Source organism: Grosmannia clavigera (assembly GCF_000143105.1).
Source record: "Grosmannia clavigera kw1407 unplaced genomic scaffold GCSC_82, whole genome shotgun sequence".
Lineage (NCBI taxonomy): Eukaryota > Fungi > Ascomycota > Sordariomycetes > Ophiostomatales > Ophiostomataceae > Leptographium > Leptographium clavigerum.
The window spans coordinates 293,517-310,883 of NW_014040576.1; the positions used below are offsets into that span (position 1 = coordinate 293,517).

The 17,367-nt window shown below is 60.1% G+C and overlaps 6 protein-coding genes across 6 annotated transcripts; 3 read left to right on the plus strand and 3 right to left on the minus strand.

Moving 5' to 3' along the window:
- Positions 1–257: 257 nt before the first annotated feature.
- On the minus strand, positions 258–1,694 carry CMQ_7843 (uncharacterized protein; the record flags this gene model as incomplete). The annotated part of the gene is made up of 1 exon (XM_014313483.1): positions 258–1,694. The coding sequence occupies one exon, from the start codon at positions 1,692–1,694 to the stop codon at positions 258–260; it is 1,437 nt and encodes a 478-aa protein (XP_014168958.1).
- A 1,652-nt stretch (positions 1,695–3,346) lies between these two features.
- Positions 3,347–7,445, plus strand: CMQ_7992 (DNA mismatch repair protein; the record flags this gene model as incomplete). The annotated part of the gene is made up of 4 exons (XM_014313632.1): positions 3,347–3,358; positions 3,413–4,333; positions 4,628–5,516; positions 5,581–7,445. 4 exons carry the CDS (start codon positions 3,347–3,349, stop codon positions 7,443–7,445), a joined length of 3,687 nt encoding a protein of 1,228 aa, XP_014169107.1.
- A 493-nt stretch (positions 7,446–7,938) lies between these two features.
- On the minus strand, positions 7,939–8,951 carry CMQ_7900 (60S acidic ribosomal protein p0; the record flags this gene model as incomplete). The annotated part of the gene is made up of 2 exons (XM_014313540.1): positions 7,939–7,945; positions 8,020–8,951. 2 exons carry the CDS (start codon positions 8,949–8,951, stop codon positions 7,939–7,941), a joined length of 939 nt encoding a protein of 312 aa, XP_014169015.1.
- A 384-nt stretch (positions 8,952–9,335) lies between these two features.
- CMQ_7997 (tRNA methyltransferase) lies at positions 9,336–11,171 on the plus strand (the record flags this gene model as incomplete). Its single annotated transcript, XM_014313637.1, has 3 exons — positions 9,336–9,817; positions 9,881–10,714; positions 10,787–11,171. The coding sequence occupies 3 exons, from the start codon at positions 9,336–9,338 to the stop codon at positions 11,169–11,171; spliced, it is 1,701 nt and encodes a 566-aa protein (XP_014169112.1).
- Positions 11,172–11,857: 686 nt separating this feature from the next.
- Positions 11,858–13,310, minus strand: CMQ_7917 (protein mitochondrial targeting protein; the record flags this gene model as incomplete). Its single annotated transcript, XM_014313557.1, has 4 exons — positions 11,858–12,183; positions 12,245–13,075; positions 13,141–13,210; positions 13,275–13,310. The coding sequence occupies 4 exons, from the start codon at positions 13,308–13,310 to the stop codon at positions 11,858–11,860; spliced, it is 1,263 nt and encodes a 420-aa protein (XP_014169032.1).
- A 1,870-nt stretch (positions 13,311–15,180) lies between these two features.
- CMQ_7948 (uncharacterized protein) lies at positions 15,181–17,343 on the plus strand (the record flags this gene model as incomplete). Its single annotated transcript, XM_014313588.1, has 2 exons — positions 15,181–15,409; positions 15,551–17,343. The coding sequence occupies 2 exons, from the start codon at positions 15,181–15,183 to the stop codon at positions 17,341–17,343; spliced, it is 2,022 nt and encodes a 673-aa protein (XP_014169063.1).
- Positions 17,344–17,367: the final 24 nt, after the last annotated feature.

Sequence of the window (17,367 nt, forward strand, 5' to 3'; positions counted from 1 at the left end):
AGAAAGTCGTCACCGCCGCATACAAAATCCGCCATCCGTTACAAAGAAAAGACCAGGCGGGCCGAGATTCCTTTCGCGATCGTGACGTTAGACCCGCAGAACTCCAGAAAGCACAAAACACAGTACTAGGGAAAGGCATATGTGAGCGTTCGCTTCCCTCCTCTTTTCTCTTTTCTCTTCTTGCTCGTCGCCGCTCGTCTCTCTTTCTCTCGCTCGCTCTCTCTCTCTCTCGCTCTTGCTCTCCTTCTCTCGTCCTATCATGAGTAGTAGCTCTCCTTTTCGCGCGGATGGCTGGTGGCGTGGTGCACCATCGCCGATAGGTTTGCGTCGCTATCCTTCTCGGCATCTTCCAGCAGGTATTCGTCGTCATGGTCATTGTGGTGGTCATTTTCGTTTTTGGCCTTGGCCTGGAGGATGCCTTCGTCCTGGCCGCGAGCGCCAGCGCCAAGCCCAGCACGAGCAGCAACGGCTGCGCCCATGGTGGCCACGGCAATAGCAGCAGGCCCAGCCCCTCTCTCTTCGTAGTCCACCATGGCATAGTCGTCCTCGTTGTCATCCTCATCCTCTTCAAACTCGTCGTCGTCGTCGTCTTCCTCGCTCTCGCTCTCGCTGGCGTCAAACGACAGCTTGCCCATCATGGGCACGTCGATGCGCGCCAGCTGGCTCTTGATCAGGTTGTCGGCCACATTGTACAACCGCACGTCCTTGTCCGACGCCACCTCGCGGTCAATGTCGAATGCCGCCTCTTCCGGGTCGGCCAGCCGTTCGCGTCGATTCGTGCTGTTGACGGATCCGGCTGCCTCCTTGCCCTCGGGCACCTGCAATATCCACTTGCGGACCACGTCGCCCTTGGTGATGCGTCCGGTCCCACTGATGCCGCCAGCCGCCCGGTTGCGAGCACCCACACCTGCGCCCGCATCCGCACCGGCACCATCGCCCTTGACCGGCGTCGGTGCCCGGGCCTTGGAAGCCAGGCCGCGGCGGAATTGGCGCTTCTGCCGACGCCGACGACGCTGGATGCGGTCCCGGATGTACCAGGCGATGACCAGCATGGCCGCCTGCGTCATCTCCTGGCTCTTCTGGCGCTGCATGTTGGCCCAGGCCTGGCAGCGCTGCTGCTGGAAGTTGGCCACGGCCTGGCAGCGCTGGTGGTAATACGCGGCGATGCGTGAGGCCATGGCAAGGTAGCGCGGATCGTTGGCGCTGGCTGCTGCCGAAGCGTCGGCAGTCTGGTGTTCGGCCACCTTGGCCGACTGGACGGCCGCGTCCGAGTGCACAGTCGTCGTCGCGGCTGTCGACGTCGAGTCGGCGCCACCAGCAGTTGTCTGTGTCGCCGCAGTTGATGCGGACGTCGTCGTGGGCTCCGAATTGGACCGAGCCGAGGCCGGGGCTCTCGTCATGCCGCCATCAGCCTCCAGCTTGATCCACGGCGGCGGCGAGGGCACAGAGCCCAGGGCCCCGGACAGGATGCCGCCTTGCGAGGACAATTGGTTCATCATCAAGTGCGCCTGAAAAGCAGCCGTTTTTTGGTTGCCCTGAGCACTGTTTCCGTACAGTTCCTGGGCGAAATGTTTCAAAAGATGCGGCGAGAGCGGCGGAGGCTGCTGGGGCGGAAACGCCTGTATATCTGGCGGTGGCGTGACAGGGACCTGGTGACCAAGAGGAAACGGCACCCACGGCACAGACGCAGCCATGCTTAAATCCCACTCGTCTATTTAGATCTAGTCCACAGCAGAGGTGCCGTTTCTCTTGCAGGACAAACAGTTGCGCGGCTTTTTCCCCCCGTCTTCTTCGGTCTCGTAGAGTCGGCTGTTGGTTGGGAATGCTGTGTGTGTGTTTGCGGACATATGAGACCGCTCGCTGCGACGGACTGATTCTGCTCGCTTCCTGGTGCTTCCGGCGCGAGTGTTTGATTTCTGGTCGTCTGTCTGGTCATTCGTTGGGAAAGCAGGAAACTGGTAGGCGGAAGGAAAGAGGTTGAAGGGCAAACGGGTAAAAATAGGAGAGACAGAACAACAGGGTGGGGAAACAGGGCCGGGTGGGAAGAGAGAAAGAGGAAAGTGTTTTATAATGCTGCCCTCATGGTGTCCTCCGGCTGCTCAGCAGTGCATTAGGTGGGATCAGCACGAGGTCGCCAGTATATTAGATGGCTCCATCATCTGGGCAAGCAGTGGGCCGGCCGGCGTGACTGGAGACTGAGACCTCCCGTCTGACAAGCGAGAACCTGCGAGCAACAGCGGTTGGCCTGGCCAGGAAACGCAGCCATTCCCCGGTTTGCCTGGCAGAGGCCTTGTGCCGGACGTCTTCCAGCGACTGCCGCCGCCGTGCCTGGGGCCCTGGCATCTGTCGATGCTGGCGCGAGGCCAGGCATGCAGAGAGGGCATAGCGGACGACAACGCTTGGCAAATGGCCTGAGCAGCCGCCGCACAACGGGCCAAAAGTCGGTCGATGCCGTGAGAGCACCTGGAAAGAGGGTACGACACTCTGGTGTCTGACCCAGTTCAGTCCTAGTGTCGCGGGGCGGGGGGTGTTGCAATCTGCAGGTGAACGACGGTTGGTGGAGCACGATGGTGCCACTTTTGGTTCGGGTCATGCCAGGATACGGAGAGAGTGGCCAGAGCAAGGCGCAAGGACCCCCCCCCCTCCCGGGCAGGCAGTCGGAGGAAGCCCAGGACCACTTAAGTGCGCTTGTCCTTGTGCTTTGTCAGATCCGGCATGTGGCAGAACGAACGGCTGTCCTTGTTGGGCCCTGGGTCTTTTTTTCCTCCTTCGGTCTCCTCGCTGTTCCCGTTCTTTGTGTCCTCTCGTCGTTTTCCCTCCCCGTTTTCCCCCATTTTTTTTCTCTTTCGCATAATGACCGCGGATTCCCCGTTCTGTCTCGCAAGGCACTGCGCAACATCTGCAAAAACAACGCGATATGTGCAATCAGCGTACGAGCTGAAAAAATAACATGTTGTATTTGCCATGTGCGCGGCTCAGCTGCTGTATCCGCGTGCGTACCCCTGGCTGGTAGTGAAAAGAAACAGACGGCATTATCCCCCCACTGTGGTACTGCATTTGGCGCTCTGTTGCCGGACCTCTTTAGCCTGCTCGTTTTCGTAGGCGCCGCTCTTAGGAAGGCGCGAACAGCCCACCGTTGGATGGTGTGCTCCTTCATTTGTCAACAGTCCTTGTGCCACGCCACTACACCGCGCCCCCCCCAATTAATAATCGCGAAAAGACGAAGAAAAGTTCTTCAAGGGCCGTGCCCACATCCTCCGCACTGTCCTTCTGTACGGTACAGCACATAAGAAGTAGCTATCAAGCTATATTATTAGGGGCGCGTTCAAGGCGAATCAACAACACCATGCCGAGCCGTGTATGGATCGATGCGACCGCGCCGCCAGTCAAAAGCTTGTTTATGCTTTTTTAGGTCCTCGACGACCAGGCCAGCCCGACTTATCGGCACGGGACCTCCGAGAGGAGGGTCCGAGAGGAGGAAGAGGAACGAACCCGGTGCTTGTTGTCATTTTTGCCACAGTCTGCGTCTACGGATGTCTTCATCAGCTCGTTTGCCTTGCCTTGCATCGAATCGCAGCATCTCTCGACCGTTACTGATCGATTATCGACCCGGTTTTTTCTTGAAAAGCATTCCGTCATCATCTGGTACCCCGGCCTTCGTGTTCCGACTGGTTCTGCTCGCGACTCTGTTTCGTTTCTGGTCGACTCAGCCCATATTATGGGCTGCTGGCATCCGGGCTGGACCCTGGTCCGGGCCATCTATTCACCCATATGGGGCTGCTCGACGGGAGTGACAGCATCCGGACGTGCGGCGACGGCGCTCAGACGTTGCAGGCCCAGGCCCAGCCTTGCTGTCCTCGTCTCGACTCCCTCCTCGTCTTGTCCCTCCTCGTCTCGTGGCAAGAAGACGACGACGGTGGTCCGGCTCCAGGACCTGCCGCAGGGCGTCCTCCTGCCCGACGAGACAGCGGTCAAGCCTCTGTCCGGCGGTCGGACTGGCAGGAGGACCAGGAAAGGCGGGACTTTCGACAGGCTGTCTGCCCAGTCTGCCCAGTCTCCAGCGTCTGGCCAGTCGGCGCAGGCGGTCCAGCCAGCTGTGCTGTCGGGCCGGGCTGCCCAATCTGCCCATAGCGAGGACAGCGTCGAGGACGAGCCTGTCTACCCTACGGTCATCCTGCAGGCCCGCCGCAACATGCACCGGTTCGCCAACTGCATCCTGCTGACGCGCGTAGGTGGCTTCTACGAGATGTACTTTGAGCATGCCCAGGAGTTCGGTCCTCTGCTCAACATCAAGGTCGCATCCAAGAAAACCAATGCTGGTCCCGTGCCTATGGTATATCTCACCTCTCATATCTTGTTTTCTCCTTTCCCCCCTCTTTTTATTATCATGCACCTCCACACCTCCACCCACATCGTATCATCTCTTCGTGCGATCTCCAGTCCGTTCCACCGCTCTCTCACCACTTCTCCCGTTCATGCCTTCAGCCCGGTCCATCATGGGCCACGTTCCCCGTTCGAGCCCATTTCCCTTCCCATCTCAACACCATCTCTTCCGTCCGTTTTCGTCCCCATCTTTCCGCCCCTCCTCTGCTGCTCGCCAATCCGACTCTGATATCCTAGTGCGTAGGCGGGCTTCCCCTTCTTCCAACTGGACCGCTTTCTCAAAATCCTCGTGCATGACCTCAACCGCTACGTAGCCATCTCGGAAGAGTTTCCCAACTCGGCGGCCGACAAGGTCCGGTCGGGCGGCCTGATGCACGACCGGCGGGTGGCTCGCATTGTCACTCCTGGGACGCTAATCGACGAGAATTTCATGGATCCCTACACAAACAACTACGTTATGGGCATCCATGCAGATGCAGATGCAGATGCGCCAGGACAAAGTGCTACGATGCCAAGCGCGAGTAGTGCCACCTCATCTCCAATGACTGTTGCTAGTCCCAAATCTGTATCTGTCGGCCTGGCCTGGCTGGATCTGTCGACCGGACACTTTTACACACAGGCCACGACGCTATCGGCCGTGGGCTCTGTCCTGTCACGTGTGGCTCCTCGCGAAGTTGTGTTAGACGAGCAGCTGCAGCTGCGGCGGGATGTCCACCCGCTCTTTCCCATCCTGGAAGACGACCGCCAGCAGCAGCAAGTCGTGACGTTTGCCCCGCCTGCAGAAGGAGCAGAAGGCCAAGCGTCCGGCAGCAGCCTGGACTCGCTGTCCGACTGGGCTCACGTGCTCGAGTCGGAAATCCCAGCTTCTGACGCGAACACGTTCACGGCCCCAGAGATTGCGGCCGGCAGCCTGCTGTTGCGCTACGTGCGGGACCGTCTCCAGGGCCTGACGATGAAGCTGCAGCCGCCAGTGCGATACGAGGACGTGCAGGCGATGACTATTGACAAGAACACCATGCGGTCGCTCGAGATCAAGCAGACGCTGCGGGACGGCCTTTTTCGCGGCAGCCTGCTGCATGCCATTCGACGAACGGTGACCAAGAGCGGGGCGAGGCTGCTGAACGAATGGCTGAGTATGGATGGAGCCCTGGCGGTGCGTTGTCTCCTTCTGCGACCCAGCTAATGCAGTCGGGTCAGGCGCGCCCTCGACGTCGCTCGAGCTCATCGAGGCTCGCCAGAACCTGGTTTCCCGCTTTCTCGAGGACGAGCCTCTCCGAGACGACACCACCCTTCTGCTGCGGAAGAGCTACGACTCTCACCGCCTCGTGCAGAAGTTTGCCCTCGGTCGGGGCGACCCCGACGACCTGCTCGACCTGGCCAAGACCGTCTCGGCCACCCAGGATATTGTGGGCTTACTACGTCATGCGGCCTCTGCGCCTGCTGACTGTCTCCATGCCATTGCGGACCGAATCAGTCTTGAGCGGCCACTCGCCATTGCCCAGCGCATCCGGGAATCAGTCGATGAGGAGGGCCTGATGCACCAGCATGCGATAGAGGCGAGCGAGGCCGACGTTTTGATGACCCTGGCTGAGGAAGCCGAGGAGGCCGACCGCTCCCTGCCCGACGACCGCTCCATCCTACGCAAGAAGGCCAAAAAAGCCAAGACAGGGGCTAAGGCTGTCAAGGCCGCCACAGCTGCGACAACAGCCACAGCCACAGCCACCGCCACGTCTGCGTCCCGGAGAAAGACGCCCTCGCTGCGCGACTACTATGGCGAGGACAGTGAGGCCTGGGTGATGAAGCCGTCGGCGAGCTCGGCTCTGGCCGTGCTGCACGCCCAACTGGCCGACCTGACGGCCGAGCGGGTCACGCTGACCGAAGAACTGCGCCACCGTCTGCAGGCGCCGAGCCTGGTGCTCAAGTGGACGCCGGGCCTGGGGCACATCTGCCATTTAAAGGGACGGGCGGCCTCGAGGGCCAGCAGCAGCAGCAGCAGCGATGACGGCGAGGACACGCCAGCACAGACACACACGACGATCTCGTCTAGCCGGACAACGCGGTCGCTTCACGTGCCCGAGTGGACGGCACTGGGCCAGAGGCTCGACCAGGTGCGACTGCACATCCGGGCCGAAGAGCAGCGCGTGTTCCAGGCGATCCGCGAGACGGTGGTGCGCAGTCTGGTGCCGCTGCGACGCAACGCTGCCGTGCTGGACGAGCTCGACATTGGCACGTCGTTTGCGCGGTTGGCCCTCGAGCAGAACCTCTGTCGGCCCCGTCTGCATCGCGGCACGACCACGGCCATTGTTGGCGGCCGTCACCCGACGGTCGAGGGCGGGCTCGCCGAGCAGGGCCGATCGTTTGCGCGCAACGACTGCTTCGTGAGGGGGGTTGAGGACGCAGCTGCCACCACTGCCACCACATCCTCACACGGTAGCCTCTGGCTCATAACCGGCCCCAACATGGCGGGAAAGTCGACGTTTCTGCGGCAGAACGCGCTCATCACGATCCTCGCCCAGGTTGGCTGCTTCGTGCCGGCCGAACAGGCTGACCTGGGCCTCGTGGATGCGCTCTTCAGCCGTGTTGGCTCGGCCGACAACCTCTTCCGCGACCAGAGTACGTTCATGGTCGAAATGCTCGAGACGGCACACATCCTGCGCGCGGCAACACCGCGCAGCTTTGTCATCATGGACGAGATTGGCCGCGGCACCACGCCTGAGGACGGCACAGCAGTTGCCTTTGCCGCCCTGCACCACCTCGTGCGCGTCAACCGGTGCCGGACGCTGTTTGCGACACACTTTCACGGCTTAGCCAACCTGGCGGCCGCCGAAGGCATGATTTCCGGCGGCAGCAGCAACGGACCGGTGGAAACGTACTGCACCGACGTCGAAGAGGACGGCCGAGGCGGATTCGCTTACGTCCATCGTCTGCGCAGGGGCGTCAACCGGCAGAGCCATGCGCTCAAGGTGGCCCGGATGGCCGGCATGCCGGAGCAGGCTATACGGGTTGCAGAGGAGGTGCTGGCGCAGAAACGGACAGCCGGCCAGGTGCAGGCTGTTGCGTGAAGGCGGCGTCTGATCACGTTGTTACGACTACGATGATGCACGTTCGAGGATCTTTGAAAACTGCCAATTCAGATTATGTTAGCTCATGAACATCGAAAGTGATGTGTAGAGATGGAGGATAATAAAGAAATGGGATTGCGTCTCATAAATACAGTGATGGGTGTCTTCAGTAGTAAAACTTCAGGGTTAAAAAGCTCGTGTATGATATTTTTCAAATCATCGACGGCTCCCGGGTGAATATGTGTGTGATAAAAGAAGATAAACGTACCATTACAGAAGACAGGACCGATTGACTTGTAGTCATCATGTCACACTGCGCCGCACGAATTCTGAGCCCTGTTGTGTTCTTTCATACTTTTGGTGGCCTTGGCCGCTTTTTTTATTTCCCCCGAAAATGGCTGGTATAGTATCTGTGTGGATATCAAAGATGCGGAAAAACGATCGCTTTCCGGCACATTCCAAACCGTCTTCTGCCAGACAGATGGCAAGCCGTTTAGTCGCTGCAAAGACACGGTTAGCACGACAGGTACAGGCATAGGAAAAAATGGGAGCCTCGCGCTCAAGCGTCACGTACAAGAGACCGCCGAAGCCGCCGTCAGAGTCAGACTCCTCGGCCTCCTCCTCCTTCTCCTCGGCCTTGGTCTCGGCCTTGGTCTCCTCGGCCGCGGCAGCCGGCGCAGCAGCAGCATAGGCCTCCGGGTTGGCGATGCGGTCCTTGAGCTCCTCGATGGCAGCCCAGCTGTACTCGGTGCCGATGGCGACAGCGAGCACGTTCTTGTAGCTGTTGAGGAGCGAGTGGATGACAGACGGCAGGGTAGGGTAGTTGAGGGCCAGCGAGATGCTGGTGATGGTGGCAATGGCCGACTGGAACGAGGCCAGGAGCTGCTCCTCGCCAATGTCCAGGACCGAGGCCGGGAAGGCGTTGCCCTGGTCGTAGACCTGAGCGATGCCCATGCCGTACGTAAAGGGCGAAATGTTGAGCATGTTCAGCAGCGTCGCCTCCGAGGCACCGACCTTGAGGCCGCTCTCGACGAGCTTCAGGTCCGTCGTGATCTCAATAGTACCACGGGCAATCTTGGTCGGCACGCCGAGCGCCTGGAAGAAGGATGTCTTGCCGGGCTCCATGCCGGTGTTGCCGGCCGGCACCCACACGTCCACCGGGGCCACTGCACCTGCACGTGCCGGTGCTGCCACCTTGTTCGACAGGATCTTGTCGCGCACCTCCTTCAGGTCCGCGTTCGTAAAGACAAAGCCGACGTTGCCCTTAACAAACGGCAGCAGGCGCTCGTACTCGGGCGAGTCTATGACAAACGTCCGCAGCGCGCGGCGCACCATCGTGTTCTTGCCCATCAGCACCACACCCTGGCCGCGCAGCGACTGCCGGATCTCGTGCATCTGCTGCGAGCTGACATTGTCCACGCTGACGATGAAGATGGACTGGTACTCCTCCAACAAGCCCTTGAGCTTGTCGAAGTAGCCCGCCTTGTTTGATGTTTTGCCCCCCATATCTTCTTTTAGCTGAAGGCAGGATGTTTAAGGGCAAACGAATGTTGCTGTTGCTTGTATGGGGAAGAGGCTGGAAATGTGTTGATGTTGAAGCCAACTCCAATTTTCGTCAGGGAGCCAAAAACTTTTTGAACAAAACCCCGAATTTTCCTCTTCCTGTGGGCTGCCATATAGGGCTTGTCTCTGCTAGCCAGATCTGCACTAGCGCGCCCATTTCTGCTTCGGCTTTGCATCACATGCATGAGCACGTGACACCTCTTTTTTTTCCTCATCCAAGCTTCATTCATACGGCCGCGATCCGATTACAGCGTTTTTGGTTTCCGTTTTTCGCTGACCGCCAAGGAAATTGACTTTTTCTGGTCTCACTGTCGTCTGGTCTGCACAATGGACGTTCCGTTCCACCGCGTCAAGGTGTGTGGTGACATTCTGGTGACGGCCCGGGGGGCCAGTGTTCACACCTTCCACGCCGTCGACGGGGCCTATATCGCGACATGGCGCCTGCCCAAGCCAGCCGGAAAGGAGGATGGTGCAAAGAGCAAGAAGAACGGCACAGACAAGGGAAGCGCGGCACCCACGGTCGAGACCAGCAGTGCCACGCCGCCGCCAAAACGGCGCCGACTCGAGAGCGCAGCCGGGGCGAAGCAGCAGCAGCAGACCGGCGAGGATGCACCGTCCAAGGAGCAGCGAAAGAAGAGGTCAGCCGCAGCTGCGGTGACAGCAGCGCTGCGGTCGGGCGATCTGCCCGTGGTGAGCATCCTCGAGGCCACCGCAGACGGCCATCACGTGATCGTGGTCATGGGCCACGACAAGACAGTGCGCGTGCTGGCGCACGACCTGCAGGGACACATCGAGCAGATTAGCCAGAGGTTTGCTTCCACCTGCCCTCTTGCGCCCTTTTGCTTTCCCCCACAAGGCTGACAACTGTCCAGGACCGTGCCCAAGCGCCCAAGTGCCGTTGCCATCACGGCCGACGGCCAGACCATCCTGGTCGGCGACAAGTTTGGCGATGTCTACGCCCTGCCGCTGATCGAGACGGAGGAGAGCAAAAAGGCAAAGGCCGCAGCCAAGGTGGCGGAACAGAGTGACCTGCCGGTTGTGGCGGCTGCTCCCACTACCAGTACTGCCACCACGACCACAACCATCACCACCCCTCTCCAGCTGCAGGCAAACAGCTTCACCGTCCACACAAAGGGCAACCTCCAGGCGCTCGAGAACCAGCGTCGACAGAAGGAGCTCCAGACCCAGCAGAAGGCCAAGCAGCACCCCCAGGACGCCGCCGACTGCCGCCTGCTGCTCGGACACGTCTCCATGCTGACGGCCGTGGCCGTGGCCGAAGCCGTGCCGGCGGCCTGTCGGGGCAGCAACACCATCGCCATCACCACTACACCCCCCCGGCCGCTTATCCTGTCGGCCGATCGCGACGAGCACATCCGTGTGACGCGCGGCGTCATCGGCTCGTCGCCCGCGACATCACAGACTCACGTGATCGAGACCTTTTGCCTCGGCCACACGTCCTTTGTCAGCCGCATGTGCATCGCGGCCACGCGGCCGGATCGACTGGTCTCAGCCGGTGGTGACGGCGAGCTGCGCGTCTGGGACTTTTGGCCCGACGGCCGCACCGTCAGCTCGGCCTCGCTCGCGCCGCTGGTCGAACAGGCCGTCGGCAGCAGTACTGTCCCTCAGGTGGCTGTGTCCGGCCTCTACACGTTCCCCACCGACAGCTCGCCTGTGGCAACGTCGTCCATTGTGGCTATCTGCGAACGGTAAGCATTGGCAGCCTGCTCTCGCTCTCCCTCTCCCTCTCGTCTGCCTCGTGCCTCGCTAACAGCTCTTAGGGTCCCGGCCGTCTTCTTCTTCGTCCTCGAGCCAGACGGCACCACCCTGACACATGCACAGACTCTGCAGCTGCCAGGACTGCCGCTCGACATTGGTGTTCTTGCCCCGAGAGGCGAGACCCGCTTGGCTGTAGCGCTGGCCGCAAAGGACGACAGCAGCGATGCAGACGAGGCCACGTATGCCTCGGCCTCGCTGCTCGTCGTAGCCCGGGGCCATGGCCAGGCAGCTTGGCAAGTCCAAGAAGCTCGGCTGGGTCCTTTGCCAGAAGAGAGCTACCAGAGCGACCAGAGCGACATAGATGTTGACCCGGTCGCATTGCGTCACCTCTTGCTCTTCGGCACGGACAGTCTACGCAAATCTGCCGACGAGACTGGAGGCGATTAGTCATAGTCATGCTAATGCTACGGCACTGCGCCTAGAGAGAAATAAAACACATGGTTAACATCTTTCATGACACAAATGCAAAACAGCGGCTTTGCTCGGCGGTAAAACGCAAATGCCTTCTATGGACCCTTCAAACGCCATACAATCCTCGAAAAAGAGACAGGGATGAAGACAGGCGCCGAGTCTCTGAAGCCGAGATAAGATCAACCGACCGAGAACAACCAAAGAACAGCACATGCCAAAACCATGTAAAAGATGGCGGGAGAGACCGAAAAGTGCCGAAACACTGCTTTGCTTTTTGGTCCGTCCACCGTCCTCCCCCTTCGTCCACGTCGTCGCTTTATTGTGTAGCATCTTGGTCGTAAGGCTTATGTTGACCCCCAGCCTCTTTCCCTGCTCTCTGTGTCTCCTCGGCGGTGCTATAGAAAGGCCGGGAAACGCGTTCCGTTTCGTGTGGATCTTATACTCTTCACCTTTCTTCTCCCACTCCCTCTTTTCTTCCTCTTCTCTTCTGTCTCTGACTCACCAGCCAATGACATAGCCATGCATAACACCATCAATCATACTCGCCCGCCGCGCCTCTCATGTGATCTACTCAAAAAACCCCAAAAGGAGAAAAGGACGGAAGGGAGAGCCGTCATCGGAGGACGGACCGTTCAGGTTGGCGACAGACGCAACGGCTGCGATTACTGCGACGCGCACTGCACCCGCTCAGCCTGCGGCTCACCGTCCTCGCCGTCCTCCTCCATGGCACTGCCATTACCGGTAGCGAAACCGCGGGAGCCGGACTGGGCGTCGACGTCCTCGAGATCGGCCGGTTCCGTCATCGCCTCACTTGGCGGGTTGTTGACCGGAAGCGGGGGCGGCAGCAGTTTGCGGAGCGCCTCAAAAGCGGACTCGTCCTGGGTCCACTGCTTCTCGGGGAACTTGACGTCGAACTTGATGAACATGTTGCCAAAGTCGTGGTGGCGGTACGTCGGCATACCCTGGCCACGGATCATCTTGACAGCATCTGTGAAAGCATTGCATTAGCTGTCTGCTTCGAGTTCTTTCCGGCTCTTCCAGTCACTTACTGGGTGCGATCGCCTCGCCGGGCAAGATATCGACGCTGAGCCACCGCTCGTCAAGGTGCTCGATAAAGATGGTGCCACCGGCCAGAGCGGTGACCAGCTCGATCTCGCACTTGTACAGCAGGTCGTCTTCCCGCCGGGTAAAGCGGGCGTGGGGCTTCTGCTCAATCTCAAAGACAACGTCGCCGGCCTGGATGCCGGGAGCCTGGTCGCCCTCGCCGCGGAACTCGACGCGCGTGCCGCTCTTAACGCCACGGTCGACGTGAACGTGCAGCACCTTGCGGTCGACCACAGTCTTCTTGCCGCTGCAGTTCTTGCACCGGTCCTTCTCCTTGATGATCTCACCCTCGCCGTTACAGTCAGGGCAGGCCGTCTGGAACCGTTGGATCATCGGGCCCATCTGGCGCATCATGGTCTTCATGCCGTGGCCGTCGCAGCCAGTGCAGACGCGCACGGCGCCCTCTTTGCCGCCACGACCCTCGCACTTGGGGCAGATGATGGACCGCTGCAGCGCCAGCTTGGAGACCTTGCCCCGGTAGATGTCCTCGAGCGAGACCTTATGGGTGTGGTGAATGGTGCGGGCCTTTGGTGGGCCGCGGCTCGCCATGCCACCGCCGCCGAACATGCCGCCGAGGCCGCCGCCAAAGCTGTTGCCACCGAAGAACTGAGCAAACAGGTCCTCGGCAGCCATGCCACCACCGCCCGCGCCGCCTTCTAGCCCAGCCTCGCCATACTGGTCGTAAATTTGGCGCTTGTTTGAGTCGGAAAGGACTTCATAGGCGTGGGAGATCTCCTTGAACTTGTCCTCAGCGGCAGGGTTGTGGGCGTTCTTGTCTATGGACTGTAAGCGACTTGTTCCAAATTGACAAACTGAGAAAAGAAGGGAACCGGGAGCTTACCAGGGTGGTACTTGAGGGCACCGACCTTGTATGCCTTCTTCAACTCTTGCTCTGTGGCAGTTGGCGAGACCTGTAAGAACAGGTTAGCAAGGCTGCACAGACAAAAGGCTGCTACGTATCGAACGAGTACTTACGCCAAGGATATCATAGTACTTTGTTTCGCGAACCATCTTGTCGGCGTGTGTGCTTTATGTGTGTGCAGATCGGCCAAAATGTGGTGGTAGAGAGCCGGGGAGAAGTCGAAGGGAAAAGGCAAAGAAAAGAGGAGTCGTCTTCGGCTGGCTGGATGAGAGTGTTGAGTCAAGATTTGAGCTCGGGTATTGTAAGATGGTCGGTATACAAATATACTGGAGAGTGACTCTTTTGCGAGTTAGTTGCGACGTAATAAGGAGCGGAGAGGGTAGAGAGGAGAGAAAGACAAGCAAGGCAGAGAAGTAAAAATAGGCACCAAGTGCGGCAAAAACTTAAAGAGGCAGCGGCTTATCCAAGCAAGAGGAGACGGGAGACAGCCCAAAAAGTGATAGAGGGGGAGGTGAGGGACAGAAGGACAGAGAAACTGCTAGCAAAAGCGAAAAGCGGCAGGCGGCCCAGTGGTGGTGGGGGGAAGAGGGAAGGATGGCAGGGGACGAAGACGCTGTAATTCACATGCTGCAAAGGCAGACTCACTGTTGATGGAAGTCGAAAATGTGAGAGGGTCGTCAGAGAGATACGACGGCGGTCGAGCAGGAGAAGAAAAGATGGGCAAAGCGATGTTGTTGCCAGCGGGCTGCTTGATTAATCTTCAGCCAGAGGGAAGTAGGGTTGTTCAGGCTTGCAGCACCGACAAGGCGTGAGACGACGACGAATGCGATTAGGAGGCGCAAGAAAAAGCGTCCTGGTTTGATAGAAAGAGAATTTCCTAAAGTGGCCCTCAGCCCCGCCGATGGAAAGCGATGGAAGACTCTGGAGTGGCTGGGGAAGGAGCGGTAGTGGTACCTACAGCCGCCCTGCTGAGGCACCAGAAATGGCATGGCCACGGCCAACTCAGCGTGTATCGGTACAGCGGGCGTGCACGTGCCCCAAGTAGCGGTACAATCGACTGTAGCGGCCGGCAGCGCTCCTCCCCTGTAGCTGTACTTATCGCCAGGACAAGGCTTGGTTAGGCTGCCCAGCCTAAACCAGGCATCTGTCCCAATCACAACAGCGATGGGCGCCTAGCCAACCTGCTGTGCAACCGTTTCGCGCGCGTTTGTTCGTGTCCGTAATACTCCGTACCGACGGCCATATCGCTGGTCACCGTTGTGGCCCGTCTATCTTTCTCGCGCTGGTCGTCTGTCCAGCTGCGGGGCAGCAGAGTGCCATAAGCTCGGGTTTGACTCGCCAGTCTCGGGCCGTCAGCCTGTGTTCAGCCATCTGCAACTGAAGGCGAGACAGTGATGGCTGACGGTTCACAAAAAAGCCATGTTTCAGTCTCGCCCATTTCACTGCCTTGCATTGGCTCTTGCAACTCCCACGCCGGTTTCCGCCCGCCTTTCGATCGTGAAACGAAAAGAAACTGCCTCGCATTGGCGCTTCCTTGCGGCAGCTCTCACCTTATATACATGGTCTGCACATGCCGGCTTCTTCGGCGTCGTTCTGTCATGATCATTCCATCGGCAGCGCCCTTGCTCTGGCGATGTGTCAGCGAGGAAGAGCCTCTTTCTGGAAGCCCCACTCCCCGAGCCATACGTCGTTGTGGGGGCGGGACCTTGGCCTGCTGACACCAGCACCTTCCCAAACTCCGCTCTCTCTTTCCTTCCTGATTGTTATGCACAGCAAGCGGGATAGAAGAGCAGGCCTTCGATTCGAGTTGGCCGCCAGCAAGCGTCAGCAACCCTTTTCCACACCAGAAGCACGGCCGGAGAACAGTCGGCTTGCTGTTCTTACACATCCTTGCATCTCTTGTTCCAGCTGGCATCCGGCCATTGGTTTCGGATCGGCGCGTACGTGAATACGACCCCGTTGGAGGCACCTTACAGAAGCAGTCGTCCTTGCAATCCCCTCTCCCAAGAAAAAAACACCATGACGTCGCTGTCAACGAGCAGCCAGCCGGCCGCTGTCGCCTTTGCCTTACATGGCGATGTCGGCGCGACCAGCCAGGCCGCGGCAGCGACGGCGACCACCGAGACGCCGGCCAGTCGACCGGCGCGTGTCCGGAAGGGCCAGTCGGCCGCTCAGCCGGCAGCCAAGGCGTCTAAGAGCAACAGTGATCATCGCAAGGAGCAGAACCGCATCGCCTCACGCAACTACCGTGCGTCCCCATCCTCCTTAGCGCCCGTTTCCCCCGTTCCTGGTCGTCTCTGCTGACGCCACCCTCCTCCCCGCCTTTTTTCCCCATCTGCAGGAGCAAAACGGAAACAAAAATTGGCGCTTCTTGAACATATCCTTGCAGACAGCTCACCCAGTGCGACCGATGTGCCTTCGTCGACAGAAGGTTCTCCTCCGGGTGGCCTGGACGGGGGATCCGGGACGTCACCGCCGGTTGCTGCCCCATCAATGCCTGTGGTGGAACAGCTTCCCATCTGGCCACAACAGCTGGGCGACCAGGACGCTGCGGTCGCGGCTGCCAGCATGGCAGGAACAGAGCCGGCAGCCACGTCGTCGTTCCTCATGCCCACAATGATGCCGTGGATCACGCCGCTGTCAGTGCCCCAGCTGTCCTTCCGGCCCACTGCTCCACTTCCCACATCAACATCCTCAATATCATCAGCCCCGGCACCAGCACCACCAACAATGCCCACGTCGTCGGTCTCTGATGTTCCTTTGGCCTACAATGCCAGCATGGGCTCATCCATGGACAGCAGTGGGCTGTTTTCAGACATGTTGCTGCGGCCGGCGTCGCCAAACATCTTTACCAGTCCGTTACGGACCAATGCAGCGGCGATAGCATCCGCACCCACACCCGCACCAGCATCAGCTCCAGCGCCGGCTCCCGCTCCAACTGACTCCCTACCCTCTTACTCGGTTCCCTGTGCCGCATTCTCCTCGGCTTCTGCGCGGCCGGCCCGCCAACACAGCAAGGCCACGGTGCACCGTCTGCTGTCGGGCGTGCGCAAGCTGGAGCCAGCGCAAAAGCGGGCTTTGCTGCGGGCCCTCCTGGCCGAGGAGGGCGGTGGAAGCCGGACGGACAGCAGCAGCGGCGACGGCAGGCGCGTGGAGGAGCTGGGGCCCGACGGAGAGAGCGATCTGGACGAGGAAGACGAGGAAGCCGACACCGGAGAGGGTGACAGCAACGGCTTAGTCAGCATGGACTATCCGTGGGAGGCGCAGGGACGAGGCCGTGATGACAGCCGGCCGCTCCGGCCGATCTCGCCGTTGTCGACGGTGACGGTGCTGCTACGACGGATGACCTTCCGAGCGGCAGTGCTGCACAACTGTCTGGCCTGCGGACTGCCGGACCCGGCGACGCTGTTTGCCGATGACGTCGTCGATCCGGTGACGGGCCTCAGCGAAGCCGATGAGCTGCAGAGCCCGTTTGCGCTGGACGCGGCGACGGCCTGCACAGCTGTGGCCCAGGGCCCAGCGCATGTTGCCGCCTGTGTCGCTAGCGCCCGCCGGCTGCTGCACCGGCGACAGGCCCGCAGTGGCCGCACAACGCCGCGTGATCTGATGCCGGTCGACGCCCAGATCCTCGTGGCTCACCATCCCTACCTCGACGTCATTCCCTTCCGCGGCTTCCGCGCCCGCGCCCTCGCCTTGCTCGCTGCCATGGAGGGTCAGGCCGCAGCTTCGCTCGCTGCCGTCACCGGCGTCTTTGGCGGCTCTGCTGGTTCCAGTCTCGGTCTCTCGCCCAATCCCTCCCTCTCATCCTCTCCCTCGGCTGCGGCTGCTGCGGCCTCCATCGCCGCCGCTGCTTCCTCCCTCGCTCCCCTCACCGCCCTCTTCAACGAGGACGAACTCTGCTACGATATGGATGTCGCCGATGGCCTCGTCTGCTGGGGCTCGGCCAATGGCAGCTCGACCGGTGGCCTCTCGGCTCAAGCCCGCCGCACCGAGCGCCCCGGTGGTATGCGTGCCTGTGTCCCTTGGGATGTTCGTGGCTGGGAGCCCCAGGTCTGGTTCCTCAAAAAATATTGGTTCCTCGTCGGCGGCTGGGACGACGAGATGTGGCGCAACTGTCGCTGGTGGCATAGCATGCGTGGCGAGCACCTCGACTACTCTGTCTTTGCCTCGCCTGGCCACTGACTCGGATGAGAGGGTTCGATATTT